The sequence below is a fragment of the Oratosquilla oratoria genome, chromosome 7 (genome assembly GCF_046742065.1).
Source record: "Oratosquilla oratoria isolate Oo_2021 chromosome 7, ASM4674206v1, whole genome shotgun sequence".
NCBI classification, from domain to species: domain Eukaryota; kingdom Metazoa; phylum Arthropoda; class Malacostraca; order Stomatopoda; family Squillidae; genus Oratosquilla; species Oratosquilla oratoria.
Window position 1 is genome coordinate 35119957 of NC_134783.1, and position 16543 is coordinate 35136499.

Consider the following 16543-nt stretch of genomic DNA (forward strand, 5'->3'; position numbering starts at 1 on the left):
TCGGGTGATTTCAGCCAAAGGTGATTTCGGCTCAGGATTTTTCTGTGCCGAAATCACCAGAACTCTGCAGGGTAGGACGTTTCGGCCAGTCCTACAAATGTTGCTATTATCATTCACTTACCATTGAAAGAAAATATGTTATTAAAATAATTTAAAAGATTACTTATATATCATTTCAAGTAATATTTTTTGCACATACTGTGTGAAAATGAAATGAAATTTATTAAACAAATTATCTAAATTGAAATTATACAACTTCCATGTGTGGACGAGGGTAAATGGTGTTATTGTTGCACAAAAAGTTGCCTAACATTGATAACATATTATAAACAAGGAGTCTAGGGTTGGGTTGTTCAAAAAACTAATTCTGGCGTTAGTTTATCTCGATGATAATTGTCATGGTGACGCTCTTTGTTACCATGATGTTTAATGTCAAAATATATTTAATGCCAAGATAGTGCAAAATTTTGTTTTGAACAACCCAGCCCAGAAGTTCAACATCATTAGTGAGCATGCAGGAGGGAAGCGCATCGTATGTAGGATGTTTCGGCCAAAACTCTGCAGGGACGTTTCGGCCAGTCCTCCAAATGTTGCTATCATTATTTACTTATTATTGAAAGAAAATATCTTAGTACTACTAAAAAATTAATTGGATGGGTTCTCTGACTTTTGGGTGGTTTTGCAAAACGCCTCGCGCCCCTGTGTTGACGTGGTGATTTTGTAACGCTTCTCAAGCCAGAACCTTTCCGGGTCCCAGCTAATCAGAGGAAGAGACATGACGTAGTGTTCCAAGTAACGACGACATGACGTCACAATCTTCAGCATTTCACTTCTTATAATAACATCATTTAAAATTTCATTTGACCCAAGATACACACACACACACACACACACACACACACACACACACACACACACACACACACACACACACACACACACACACACACACATATATATATATATATATATGTATATATATATATAAATACATATATGTATATATATATATATACTTATAAAATTTTCATATTCAGTATATATATATATATATATATATATATATATATATATATATATATATATATATATACATATATACTTATAAACATTTCATATTCAGTATTTAAAAGTATAGCCAACTCCTGAATTGGCATCTATGATGCGTAGTTTTCCAAGCAACGACATGACGTCACAATCTTCTGCATTTCACTTCTTATAACTAATCAAGTCACTGCCTTCGTCTACTGAATAGAGGTAAGAGCTCTAAAATATATTCAATTTTATATAAAAGCTTATTTTCTGAGATTTATACTATATCATAAAGTTTATATCTATAAACGTTGCTACTCGCTCAAGTCCCATGGGACTCCCTGCATGATAATGATAATGAGTGGGATTGGGATTGGGAGTGGAAATTAATTGGATGGGTTCTCTGACTTTTGGGTGGGTTTGCAAAACGCCTCGCGCCCCTGTTGTTTTGTAACGCTTCTCAAGCCAGAGCCAGTAAGCCTTTTTCGTTTTAACACACACGTGTATAAAGAGCTTTTCTCCGGAGAAGGGTTTTATAAAGGTAATTTTGAAGACATCGTGGAAGAGACATATAAGAAAACGTCTAACGACGACGAAACAGAAGTCGAAATAGCAGAAGAACCTGATCAATCGATCACTGTAATACCAAAGTCCGCCTACAAAATCAACGAAATAGACGCCATCAACATGATCATGCCTCCTGAGTCCAATTATGGGGAAGAAAACTGTGATTCTGGAGAATTCATTGAAATGATCCAGAGTATCAGAGAGGAAATGAAAAAGCAGAAAAAAGAATTTGAAAATGAAAAGAAAAGGAATAAGGAGAACATGAAGAGGATGATGAAGGAGTTTTTGAAGGCTTTGAGTGACGACAGCGATGATGACGGAAAAATATTCGAAGACAGTGATGGAAGCGGCTACGACTCGGAAGAGTACTCAGATATTAAAGATGATGGCCCTCCAAGAAAGAAAATGAAGCAATAATGGTGTACAAAATTTGTATATGATGTTAGATAAAACTATTTGTAAAAATCTATCTTTTATTTGTAAAACCTTCATTACAAGAAAATTCAGGGACAGAGGGTATCTCAAGGGGCGTAGCCCCAATGGCGCCGCAGGCCAAGCACCCCTGGCAAAGCCAGGGCCGGCGAAGCCGGGTGCTTGTATTAATAAAATAATTAAAAAAAATTACTTACATATTATTTCAAGTAACAATATTTTTTGCACATACTGTGTGAAAACGAAATTAAAATTATGAAACAAATTAGCTAAATGGAAATTATACAGTGCACCAAGCCTTCAGGCTTAAAAGGTTATTCTCGCTGGGCCGAAATCACCTGATCCCTCTGTGTCCGCCCAAATTATGACAATAATTCATATACTTGCACCAAGGGCTTTTCTTCTTACAAGGGAGGTAGCCAAAATAAAATGCATAATCCACTCCCACCCATTTCATCTCTACATACTCCACTCCCATTCACCATCCCTCTCTCCCTCTTTTCTTGGTTCCTCTTGGATGACGGGCCATCCCTGCAGCTCGCCCAATGCCCTGAGTCAGAAGCAATGCAACAAGACACAGCACATCCACAGCAAGGCCGCTTCATGAAAATAACAATAATAATAATAATAATAATAATAATAATAATAATAATAATAATAATAATAATAATAATAATAATAATAATAATAATAATAATAATAATAATAATAATAATAATAATAATGATGATGATAAAATGCACCCTTCCCATGCGTTTTCGTGATGTCCTTTTATCCCATATACCTATTCTTGTTGTAGTAGTACCGACTTAACATGCAAACTTAACAGTCTTGAGATCGGTCTTCGACCTGGGCTAAAAAGCATCACAGCACTGCAAGTCGGCACTTATTTCTTTAAGCAAGAAGCTATGTGTGCGTATTTATGTTTACTCAGTTGTAATATACAGAAAAGTAACGTATTTACCTAATTGCAGTATACACGAAAGGAACAACGCTCATCTAATTTATTATACCTAACCTTAAATCGTGTGTGTGTGTGTGTAAGACTGGCCTATATAGAAACTCTAAGCACTCTTCCGAGTGAGTAATAGTTGTCGATCACGAATCCACCACGTGATCTAAGACCGTGGTGAATCAATGAATGAAAGTTATATCTTTATGAATAAAAACTATAGCTTTTTCAGCAGTTTTTAAAATGTACTTAGCGCTTTCTATTTGTCAGTCTAGCGCTATCTAAGAGATACATTGTTAACAAAGTTTCAACCAATGAAAAGTTAAAACCCATCTCGACAACTTGTTACACTCAGTTGACAATACGTCAGCACTTGTGGAGAATGGGTGTAATGGGGGTTATGTGTAGTGTCTATTTAAAAGGAACGTTTATTTTTTCGATTTACATACTATTTCAAAATGCCTTGGCAACTGATGTGCCTTACAATACTACGAATGGTGGAAATGTGCCCAAATATCATCATTACAGTGACATATTTTCCCTCGGAAATGAGTTGGCTGCAACGTACCCAGATCTATTCCAACTCTATAGTATAGGGAAATCTAATCAAAACAGAGAACTTTTTGTTTATAAGATCAGTAAAGATGTGAATAACCGAAACTTAACCGAGCCCATGGTGAAATACGTCGCGAACATGCATGGTGACGAGACTGTGGGTCGAGAGTTGATGGTGTATCTTGCGCAATATCTCCTGGAAAATTATGGGAAACTTGAAAGAGTCAACAAACTTCTTGACAATACAGAAATACATCTAATGCCATCCATGAACCCAGATGGGTTCGAGACAGCCAAGGTGAGAAAGGTTGAATAAATTGGGTCCTCTACTTCGACAGGAAAATCTAGTTGTTTTTAGAGGAAAATTCAGTTGATTCTTCAAAGAAAATGCCACGAAGATGATTTTTTTTTTGGCAGCTGGTACTCAAATAGCTACACATGGACGGATATAGGAAAGCTTTAACGTGTATACGTGACGTGGACAAGCCTTTATATTCAGATCACATTATCATTGATTATCTTATTTTATACAGATTGTCATCAATTTTGTTTTAATTGAAACAAAATTACCCTTTTCTTACTAAAGCCAAAATATGAATAAAATTAGTCATCCAGATTGAATGGGCAAGTGCAGTCTGGAATAGAAGGGAATAATCTTATTATCTCTTTTAGGTAACCTAATTTATAAGTACAACGGTAGAGAGGCCTGGGGGAGTTCATTGATTGAATAATATGAATAATAGAGGAGGCTGATAGGCCGAAATTGTGGTACCAATAATGAAATAGTATTGGGTAGTTACCAGAAAATGGGGAAGTAGAAAAAAAAATGAAAAAATTCTAGAGGGGGGAGGGCAATTGTCCACTATGACCCCACCCCCACCAAGGATACAGTACAGAACAGCTCTGTAGGATGGGTCCTAGCTATGGTCCATCTGGGAAAAAAAAAACCTACACCTTGCCTAATGCACATGGCAAAATAAATGACCAACAATTTTTCTTTAGATTACCTTTGAATATTGAAGGGTTCGTTGGTAATTCATTTTGCCAGGTTTTGCATGGATTGGGACTGCTGATCTGTGTACCAATAAATGCAATCAATCAATCAATATGTTGACCATGGTTTCTCTTGCAGAAGACCTGTGACCTTGAGGTTACTGGCAACATCCTTCAGACAGGACCATCCCTTGGGGAAGATGTGTTGTTATCAAGGGATTGTTAGTGTTGGACATTGTAGTATGAGGTTATCTGTCCCCTCTGTGTGGTGGTTGCATCTAAGGTAGTTTGAAATTTCCTAGACCTAGTAAATGTACAAACCAATTAGTAAACTAACTTAGCAGACATTGAAGCTTGTCTTTGTACAACTTGAGTCTTTTGCAAGTATATTTCACCTGTCAGTTGTCCTGTTTCTCTTTTGTAGTATGAGAAGCCGTCCTCCCCACCAGGAAACTGGTCACAGCCACTGGTTTGGCCCATAAGTCACAATGTAAAGAGATCATTTACTGGCATTATAGTCAATGAAATAATTTTCATTTTGTTATGTTATATAGCTACTGTATGCAGGTCAAGCCTTTGTATCCAGACTAAGAACAGTATATTTTTCTTGTATATGATTTTGTGTGTGGTGGTTTAGTGTGTCATTTAGATTACTTTGCTCCATTTTTTTCTCTCTCTTCTAGGAGATATTCTCAATATTGCTGTGATCAAATTTCTGTGAAATTATGGACTGTATAATCTCCCTTGAGCCTGCACCTTTTAATCTTCAACCTAGGTGCTTATTTTGAGCCGAGTCATAACTGATATCTTCAAACACTGGTTAAACAACATCCCAAACATCTGGAAAAGGACTGCCATAATATCAAACTTGAAACCAAACAAACTGCCAGAGGACCCAGAATTATACACACTAATATCACTACTATATACACTGACCAAGCTGATGGAAAAATTGGTTGTAACAAAAATCAAAACAAATACCATCCTCCAGTCAACAGTTTCAAAGAGGACCATTCTACCAGCACTGCTCACAGACATCATACAACAAATACACCAAAAGTACCAGAAGGATTCAGTAAAAAAGCCCCACCAAAAAGAACAGTTATGGTTATCATTATAAAACAAGGCCCTCAGACACATACTGTCCAAAAAGATTATTGAGATAGATATCCATGACAATGACAAGACGTGGTCAACCAACTGTATAGTAGGAAGACAATGCAAAGTAACCTAAAACAACCATATCTTGGGTACAAAAAGACTATACAATGGAGTCCCTTAAAGTGCAATACTTTATTATTACTGTTCATCCTCTTCATAAGTGACCTGCCAACTCTAGAACAAGAACTAAACACCAATGTTCTGTCATATACAGATGACTTAATAATAATTCGTCACAGTAAATACAAAGTAGCAGCAAAGAGCACCCAAGTCTATTTGTACAAATTGGAACATCAGCTCAGAGAAAGCAGAATGAAAGCACCACAGCTGAAATCAAAAGTATCTTTGCTCACTCTAGGCAACCATGGATCAAACAAGTGCCCCAAACCCCTCCTTTAGAAAGGAACCCAGAAATTCTGGGTCTAACATTTGATACCAGTATGACATTCAGCTCACTTGTCAAGGACCAAAAATGAAGATCAACAAGAAAACTAACATTCTGAAAATCATCTCAACCACTGACTTTGGACCCAGAGTTTCCTTTGGGTTACAGTTTGTCATTGACAGTGCTGTAGAATGGTTCAGGCTCTCCTTTACATTCCTCAATACTGTAATACCTTTTTCAAGTTTCATCCTCTACACATTGTCATGTAATCATTGCTTTTACCCCAGTTTAGCCAGATCAATGAGGGTTTGGTGTAGAATTCAAAATGAACATGCATACGTGTAATATTTGTTCCAGTACAGTACTGGTTCCAGTACCATATGTGAATATATATTCCTTGCATTATTGTATTTCATAGATTTTTTTACATTTGTATTGCTCTTGTGATTTCATTAATTCTGAACAGTATTCTTACACTTTTTTTACTTTGACAGGAGGGTACCTGTGATGGCTATTATAACTCAGGTCGAGAAAATGCTAAAAATGTTGACTTGAACCGAAACTTTCCATCCCAGTGGGATGTTTTAGAACGTCATGATCTGACAAAGAATCGAGAACCAGAAGTATTTAATATTATGACGTGGATTGTTAGCAACCCCTTTGTCTTATCGGGAAACCTCCACGGTGGATCTGTTGTAGCAAGTTACCCATATGATGACACAAGGTAATTTGATTCATTTCTTTGATGACATGTTTATAGTTCCTAATAAAGGGTTAAGATTACTTTTGTTATAGCTCACACACTCTCTCCTCTCCTCTCCTCTCTTTCCTCTTCTCTTTCCTCTTCTCTTTCCTCTTCTCTTTCCTCTTCTCTTTCCTCTTCTCTTTCCTCTTCTCTTTCCTCTTCTCTTTCCTCTTCTCTTTCCTCTTCTCTTTCCTCTTCTCTTTCCTCTCCTCTCTCTCCTCTCCTCTCTCTCCTCTTCTCTCTCTCCTCTCCTCCCTCTCTCTCCTCTCCTCTCTCTCCTCTCCCCTCCCCTCTCCTCTCTCCTCTCCTCTCTCTCCTCCCCTCTCTCTCGTCTCTCTCTCCCCTCTCCTCTCCTCTCTATCCTCTCTCTCCTCTCCTCTCCTCTCTCTCCTCTCTCTCCTCTCCTCTCTCTCCTCTCTCTCCTCTCCTCTCTGTCCTCTCCTCTCTCTCCTCTCCTCTCTCTCCTCTCCCCTCTCTCCTCTCATCTCTCCTCTCATCTCTCCCCTCTCTCTCCTCTCATCTCTCCCCTCTCTCTCCTCTCTCTCCTCTCCCCTCTCTCTCCTCTCTCTCCTCCCTCCTCTCCCCTCTCTCTCCTCCCTCTCCTCTCCCCTCTCCCTTCTCTCTCTCTCCCTTCTCTCTCTCTCTCTCTCTCTCTCTCTCTCTCTCTATCTCTCTCTCTCTCTCTCTCCTCTCTCTCTCTCTCTCTCTCTCTCTCTCTCTCTCTCTCTCTCTCTCTCTCTCTCCTCTCTCTCTCTCTCTCTCTCTCTCTCTCTCTCTCTCTCTCTCTCTCTCTCTCTCTCTCTCTCTCTCTCTCTCCCTCTCTCTCTCTCTCCCCCTCTCTCTCTCTCTCTCTCTCTCTCTCTCCCCTCTCTCTCTCTCTCTCTCTCTCTCTCTCTCTCTCTCTCTCTCTCTCTCTCTCTCTCTCTCTCTCTCTCTCTCTCTCTCTCTCTCTCTCTCTCTCTCTCTCTCTCTCTCTCTCTCTCTCTCTCTCTCTCTCTCTCTCTCTCTCTCTCTCTCTCTCTCTCTCTCTCTCTCTCTCTCTCTCTCTCTCTCTCTCTCTCTCTCTCTCTCTCTCTCTCTCTCTGCCTCTCTCTCTGCCTCTCTCTCTCTCTCTCTCTCTCTCTCTCTCTCTCTCTCTCTCTCTGTGCTAGGGATGGGGTTAATGTTACAACTGTTGGCAACTGGATGCAGTGAATGTGGTGACAGCATAGGTTTAGATGTACCTATTTGCAATAAGTTAGATACATTTCACATGATTTGTTATTTTTGTGGTGTGTCAAACATAAAAAAATTGTAAATATGGCAATAATGGTTGTTTAGTAAGCCTTCCCTGCTTAATCTTCATCATGGATATTGTGTGTCACCAGATTTTAGAATTCTTAACTTTTACTGAATACATAATCTCTATGAAACTGGTCATCTATGATGTTCAGATAATTGCATTTGAAAAATAACATTTATTTTAAAAAGTTCAATGTTTCAGGGAACATAAACAATGCTGTAAGTATAGCAAAACACCAGATGATGAGATGTTCAAGCACCTAGCACATGTATATGCTTCTAACCATGGTACCATGTCAAATGGACACCTGTGCACTGGGGACAATTTTCCATTGGGTGTCACCAATGGTGCTTTCTGGTATGATGTCAAAGGTAATTATTCAGTGATTTATTGTTTTTCTAATGTGATAAGATATTTTGACAATTTCTGTTGCCCATTTTATGTTTTGCTATATCCTCATAGCTTCTTAACTTTGATGTACAATACAGATTTGACTTAGTTTTTATATAATGAGTATTTAATTGTTATTGTCTCTCTACAGGTGGTATGCAAGACTTTAACTATATTTGGGGTTCTTGCATGGAAGTAACTTTTGAACTTTCATGCTGTAAGTACCCTATGGCCAGCGAACTTCCTCAGGAGTGGGAGAACAATCGGGAATCCCTTCTAGCCTTCATGGAGCAGGTGCATCAAGGAGTTAAAGGTGAGGAACATCGAGTCCCAAGATTAGTTCAGATGATGACAGAGTAATGGTATATTTCATGCTTAATCCCTGTAGAATGGGGTGTTACCCTTGGTTGCAATAAATCACCCAGCTCCAACCAGAACAAAATTTGTAAAGCACCTTATTGTAGCCCTAACCACTTCAGCAAAGGCTCCTACTTAAATGCACAATGATGGTAGAATTTTTCATGCCTATACCCACAATTGATTAATCTAATTCAAAATGAGCCAGAAAAAATCTAACAAGCAAGGTGTGTGAGTGTATGGATGTTTACTTAATTATATGTACCTAATTGTAGTATACAGGAAAAGGAGCAACACTTGTTGAGTCCCATCTCTTATTCTCTAATTATTTATGATACTTAGCCACAAATTCATGTATGGTTCCAACTTAATCTATAGCCTTGATTTCCAGTTATCATATTTAGATTTGAATTCATGTATTGTTTGAGCTTGGGCTATATTACTTCTTATGCATGTGTGCATGAGGTTACAGCATTACCCATATATTGGGACATGTAAGCTTTGAGTTCTCATTTAGGAGGGTAATAGCTATCAATAATGAATCCAGCATATGATTCAAGACCGTGGTGAATCACCCTCAACTAGAAATTCAGCTCCCAAGGGTTGGCAACTGATCTCTATCAGTTTGTGTGCTCTTCCACTTTTTCATGAAAGGAAATCTGACGGTTGGTGGTTACGCCTCTTCTCCTCCCACCAAGCAGTGAAAAGGAAACAGACCCATCAGCTAGATAACATAATGGGAGGGCCCAAAGACCATAGCTTCTAATCAGTAAAACTCAAGATGAAGTGATGGTGATGTGTTGTAAGAAAAAATTGAATTATCTTGAGTTTCACTTAGTGGAAAAACTGCAGCCCCACAATGGCTGGCAACGGTCTTTAGGCCCTCCCACAGATCTCTCTGGGAAGAAACTTTGCACAATCATCATTACCACTGCCCCCACCCTCCTCTCTTTGTTTCCTTTGGCTTTAGATTTTTAATTTGTACATATAGGATTAACTATGGGATGGTTTGGACACATGGAAAGAATGAGTGAAGAAAAATAGTAAAATAGGTGTGTAAGGCAGAGTAGGATGGAGTGAAATTGAGGGGACAACTGAGGATGAGATGGATGGATATAGTGAAAGGGACATTGAACAAGAGGGGAATGTCTGTTGAGCAGGGAATGGAGAAGGCAGGAGATAGGGGTGAGAGGAGAATGGTTGTATAGATGCAAGGAAGGGAGGGGGCAGTGGATGGAGGTTGTAGGGAGTTGGTTATGTGTGAATGATATTTTGATGCTGCCCGAAGAGATTTCCCCCTGTCCTCTTATTCTGCATGATGAATGGAGATAGGGAGTTGCCAGTTAAGTGAAACTGCCTTGCTGTGGATGTGCTGTATCATTGCATTGCTTCTGACATAGGGCAGTGGGTGGGATACAGGAATGACCCATCATCCTTGAGGAGCTAAGAGGAGAGGGAGGAAAGGGTGGTAGATGGGAGTGGAAGGAGTGGGAGTGGGTATATGCCTTTTGACTTGGCTACCTATTTTGTAAGGGGGGGAAGAAAGCTTTGGGTAATGACATCCTAACATAAACCTAATAGATAGTGATATCAGAACTCATTTTCTCTGGAGGTGAATCGTAAAGGAAACTTACTTTCATAATAAAAGAGGATGTAGATGTGCTGTGTCTTGCTGCATTGCTGCTGACCTGGTCAGTAAGAGGCAGGTAGGGATGGCCCTTCATAGACAAGGAGCTAAGATAAAAGGGAAACAAAATGCTGGGGGTGGGCACATGTCCTGACTGGTTTTATCCTTATAAGAGGGAAGAAGTCCTTTGATATATAGACTGAAAGATGCAATCAAATTGATTCATGCACTCTGAGGAATAATATTTTGGAACTATGAATTATAGCCTTTGACTATATGATATTAAAGTTACTTAACACCAAGACAGGCCATGGTGATTAGAAATCTTTTGTATTCATTGGTATTGACTGTCATGGTAGTCAGATATTTCATGTCTTGTTTTCTTTCTCATAAACATTTCCCTTGAAGACCTTTATGTGACTGCCTCCTAAAACCCTTATGGGCCCTTGTAGTGCTTCTTCAGACATAAACCATTCCTTGAATATTTAAAGTTCCTTCTTTGGCTTTCTTTCTTCATACTTGACCATATCTTCAACTCTCACTTAAATTCTTACAAAAACCTTTAATAATGTAGAATGTTGGAGAGCAGGGTAGGATGACCTCTGTAAGCCCATAGCCAAAAAGTGAGCAGAATCTAGTGATTCATGTGTTGGGAAGAAGTAGTAGTGTTATTTAGCTGCTACTTGCAAAATTAAGCTGCCTTATTCAGAACCCAGTTCTCACACTCTTCATCAGGAAGGTATGTAAGGTAATCTAAACATGTACATATCACAGAGTTCTTTGCTAGAGCCCATGAACTCGTTCACTCCTCATAACATGTCAACTTTTGGAATAGCTTAGGAAAATAGTTATGAAAAATAGATAAACTGAAGATTGAAAAATGAATATAAAGAATGTAGATATTTTGCGAACAATTGGGCTATTTCTTCTTTTTGGCCATTCCACAAATTAATGACAAATTCCCAAGATACATCCACCACTTCGAAGATGCATAAATACTTGGAATAGCTGAAGGTGACATAGCCCAAGTTGAAACAGTACATGGATTCAAATCCAAATATGATAATTGGAAAATAGATAGCCCAAGCTGGAACCATGCATGAATTTGAAGTTAGGTGTGATGAATTGGAAAGTAAGAGACATGACCCCATGAGCATTACTCCTTTCCTGGGTAAAATACAGGACATCTAATACCATTGTTCCTCACAAAAATATGTGATCACTGAGTAACTTATGAGCCAAACTGAAGTCTGAGACTAGCTACCTAGGGGCCACAGGTCTTGTGTAAAAGATCAATCAATCGGTCTGTTGCCCCAGATCTCTCTTGCAGGAGGTTCACCCAGGTAAGTGTCAACAACCACCAGGTTGGCCCATTAGGCACTCAAGGAAGAAACATTGTGTTGTCTGGATGTGGCTCGGGTGGGGCAGTGTAAAATGAGATGTGCAGTGTCTTTTGTTTGATTGTTTTGGAGCAGTTTGTTTCTGCAGCCAGGCCTATTTGATGTTAGTATTGTCCTAGTGCAGAATGTTGGGATGGTGACCTAATGCTGGTGTGGTTGTTTATCTTCATTTTATTTTATTTATTTATTCATTTTTGTAATGCACCATGGTCTTGAATCATGTGTTGGACTTGTAATCGACATCTATTACCCTCCTGGAAGAGAGCTCGGAGCTCATATATGACTGATCTATGGGTAATGCTATGATCTTACATGCACACACACACCCAACTCCCCGCTCACGAGAGTTGGAGTAATGACTCGCTAAGAAAATGACCGTGATGAGTGAGGAAAATGGAGGAGAAATAAGGAAGGTTGAAGTGAAGGCAGTTGTTAAGATGATGAGAGCAGGTAAGGCACCTGGTCTGGATGGATGTCATGCAGAATGTCTAAAAAAAAAGGAGGTACAGTGATGGTGGACTGGCTGGTGAGATTATTTAATGTTTGTTTAAGAGAGGAAGAGTGCCTACATAGTTCCACTTTACAAGGGAAATGGGGGACGAGTGAGTGTAGTAGTTTCAGAGGGATTAGCTTGTTAAGTGTAGTTGGGAAGGCTTATGGGAGAGCCTTGATTGAGAGGAATAGGAGAGGGAGTAATTGGTGAGGAACATCGTGGGTTTAGGACAGGTAGAGGTTGCATAGATCAGATTTTTGTGGTAAGACAGATATGTGAGAAAGTTATAGGAAAAGGTAAGGATGTTTTTTGGGCTTTTATGGATCTGGAAAAGGCTTATGACAGGGTAGACGGGAAGGCACTGTGGGAGGTATTGCAGATATATAGGATAGGAAGAAAGCTTTTAGGAGTTGTCAAGAGTTTTTATGAAAGTAGTAGTGTGTGTCAGGATTAGAATTAGAGAGAGGGAGTGGCTTAAGACAAAGGTGGGACTTCATCAGGGATAAGTTATATCACCCTGGCTGTTCAATTTATACATGGATGGGGTGGTGCGAGAGGTAAATGCAAGGATGGTGGGTCAGGGATTGGAAATGGTTATAGTAAATGGAGAAAAGTGAGAGATAAGCCAACTGTTGTTTTGTGGACGACACTGTGCTTGTAGCAGGATCAGAGGAGGGATTGAGGAAGTTAGTGACAGAGTTTGGGAAAGTGTGTGAAAGAAGGAAGTTGAAGATAAATATGGGTAAATGTAAGGTGATGAGATGTACAAGGGGTGAAAGTGGCAGCAGACTGGAAGTGAGTAAGGGAGAGAGACCGGAGGCAGTGGATAGTTTTAGATACTTGGGTGTGAATGTGGCAGGAAAGGGAGTAAATGCCTTGGTGGATTAAAAAGTGTAATGAGAAATAGACATTTGGGAATGGATGCTAAGAAGAGATTGTATGTTGTATGAAGGAGTGATTGTGCTGACAGCACTGTATTGGGCAGAAACATGGAACATAAGAGAGGACGAGAGAAGGAGTTTGAATGTGTTTGAGATGAGGTGTCTGAGAAGTATAATAGGAGTTACTAGGCAGGATAGAGTGAGAAATGAGGAGGTGAGGAGGAGAACAGGGGTGGAAAGGGAGTTGGGAGATAGGGTGGATGAAAGAGTAATGGGATGGTTTGGACACATGGAAAGAATGAGTGAAGAAAGACTAGTAAAAGAGGTGTGGAAGGCAGATGTGGAATGAGTGAATATGAGGGGGCGTCCTAGGATGAGATGGATGGATGGGGTAAAAGGAGCTTTGGGGAATAGGGAAATGTCTGTTGAGGAAGGATGGGAGAGGACAGAAGACAGCGGTGAATGAAGAATAGTTGTATATGGATGATGTTGGGATGCATGAGGTGGAATGGATGGGGGATGTTGAGGGAGTATGTGTTAGAAAAATTTGACACAGCCGGAAGGGATTTCTCCCTGTCTTCTTTTCTGCATGAGGGGATGGAGATGGGGTGTCGCCAATTTAATGAAGCGGCCTTGCTGTGGATGTGCTGTGTCTTGCAACACTGATTCTGACCCAGGGCAGAGGACAAGATGCAGGGATGACCCATCATCCAGGAGGTGCCAAGATAAGAGGGATGGAAGAGGGTGGAGGGGAATGGAGTGTGATAGGGATGGAATGGGTGGGAGTGGTTTTTATGCCTTTGTATTTTGGCTACCTCCCTTATAAGGGAAAAAAAGCCTTTGATGTATGTATGTATATATGGTGTTTGAGATGAAATGTCTTGAGAAATATGGTAGGGGTTACAAAGTTGGATAGAGTGAGAAACAGGGAGGTGAGGAAGAGAGCTGGGGTGGAAAAGGAGATGGCAGATAGGGCTGATGAAAGAATATTGGAATGGTTTGGACACATGGAAAGAATAAGTGAAGAAAGATTAGTAAAAGAGGTGTGGAAGGCAGTGGTGGATGGAATGAACTTGAGGGGATGACGAAGGATGAGATGGATGGATGGGTTGAATGGGGTGTTGAGCAAGAGGGGAATGTCTGTTGAGGAAGGAAGGGAGAAGGCAGAAGAGAAGAGTGAGTGGAGAATGGTGTGTATAGATGATAATGTTATGCAAGGAAGGGGGGATGGGGAATGGTTATGTATGAATGATATTTTGACACAGCCCAAAAGGATTTCTCCCCATTTTCTCTCTTTTCTGCATGAGGGGACAGAGAGGGGGAGGGGTTGTTGATTAAGTGAAGCAGCCATGCTGTAGATGTACTGTGTCTTGCTGCATTGCTTTTGACCCAGGGCAGTGGACAGTATACAGGGATTACCTGTCATCCATGAGGAGCTAAGATGAGAGGGAGGAAAGGGTGTTGGGTGGGATTGAATACTTGCCTTTTGACTTGGCTACCTCCCTTGTAAGGGGGAAAGAGCCATTGATATATAGATAGATATATGGTGTATTACTTTACTACTGTATTATCCACAGGTGTGGTAACGGATGCCAGCACAGGAGCACCCATTAAAGGAGCACAAGTTGTAGTAGTTGGTATCAACAATATCGTGACTGTCTCAGGACGTGGAGAATATTGGCGCCTCGTACTTCCTGGGAATTATACGGTCAAGGCAATGGCCAGCAGGTAAATGATTTTTTTCTATTTTAGGATAAATGATGAATTGTCAGTTCTGTCATAATGTGTAAAGTTTGGCATTTAGGATATATATTTGTAAAACATTCTTAGAATATGATGTTGGTTTACAGTGCACGGAAGTCTTTATTTTGACAAATGATATTGGTAATTGTTGCCTTGAGTTCATGGGAATTTAAGGCCCTACAGTGGCTGGCAAGTCTTTGGGTCCACCCATGGATTTCTAGGACTGTTGTCTGTTTTGTAATGGATAACTGTGGGACTGTTTCTGTCACCAGCTGAAAGTAGGAGCAGGGAAGATGTTGTGTGTTGTGCGAAAAGATGTAGGAAATATAGTTAAAGTTAATAGAGTTCCAGGACCTGGTCTGGAGGCTTAAGTGCCTGCCCCTCAAGGCTACCTCATGATGGAGGTGAGGAGGTTGATGGGTTTTGCAAATGGGCAGAAGAGAGGTGATTCTCCGTGATTTATCTTGCAGGACCACAATTGAGAGGGACCTGTCATTTGTCCTTGGACAATAAAATCAGTCCTGTAATGCAAAGCTAGGATCTTTAATTTAGGACAGGAGAGCATCTTGAGGTTATGGGGACAAATTAAAAAAGACCATATGTTTGAAGGATGTAAAATAGTTTTCTGTACAGATGTATAAGCTCTTGGAAGAGTCTAGATCAGCGTTTCTCAATCCTTTACCCTTCCGTAACCTTTAAAATAAATTGCATATCTCCAGGAACCCCTGTGCAAAAAAACAAAACAAAAAACACATATACCATATCTTTCTCATTTTATTTTCATTTTAATAATAGGTTAGATAGGATGATGTCTATATTACATTATTACAATAACCTTTTGCGGAACCTTAGGGTTCCACGGAACCCTGGTTGAAAAACGCTGGTCTAGATGGTATAGATCAAGCTAGAACTGTCTATGTATTTGTATACCTATAGGCTTCTCCCTTATAAAGGAGGTAGCCAGCCAAGGCATACACACACTTCCACCCAGCCCACTCCCAACCACCACCTCTTTTCCTTTCATTTTAGCTCCTTTTGGATGAAGGGTCATCCCTGCCCACTGCTTAGTTTAGAAGTAATGCAGCAAGACAGCACATCCATAGCAGAGGCAGCTGCTTTGTTTACATGGCAACCCTCCCTTCTTGTCACCACATGACAAAATAGAGAAGGAGAGGAGAAATCCCATCTGGCCATGTCAATTTATATTTCATTCACAACCAAATTCTACTCATATCAATCTCTTGCCTTCTCCCTTCCCTGTTCAACAGGCATTCACCTTTTACTCCCTTCACCCCATCCATCCATCTCATTCTTGGTCTACTCTTCAAGTTCACTCCATCCACCTGTCTTCCACACTCTTCTTGTTAGTCTTTCTTCATTTTATTCTTTCCATGTTCCCAAACCATCCCAGTATTTATTCATCTCCCATACCTGTCATTTCCCTTTCCACCCCCACTCTCCTTTGTACCTCATTTCTCACTCAATCCACCATGCTTCTTAAACATGTTTAAATTTCACCTTTCTGCCTCCCTTAAATTCCAAGTCTCT

At 40.0% G+C, this 16543-nt stretch overlaps 1 protein-coding gene across 2 annotated transcripts in view; it reads left to right on the forward strand.

The window, feature by feature from the left end:
• Positions 1-3310: 3310 nt before the first annotated feature.
• The window catches only part of LOC143027058 (carboxypeptidase D-like), a 55332-nt gene continuing 42099 nt past the window's right edge, over positions 3311-16543 (forward strand). The window contains exons 1-5 of one of the 2 annotated variants that reach the window (XM_076187953.1): positions 3311-3836; positions 6572-6801; positions 8306-8475; positions 8646-8807; positions 14830-14980. In XM_076187953.1, coding sequence (XP_076044068.1) covers positions 3366-3836; positions 6572-6801; positions 8306-8475; positions 8646-8807; positions 14830-14980 — 1184 coding nt within the window. In that variant the 5' untranslated portion in view covers positions 3311-3365. The remainder of the gene's footprint in view (positions 3837-6571; positions 6802-8305; positions 8476-8645; positions 8808-14829; positions 14981-16543) is intronic. The other variant, XM_076187952.1, reaches the window with a different exon arrangement.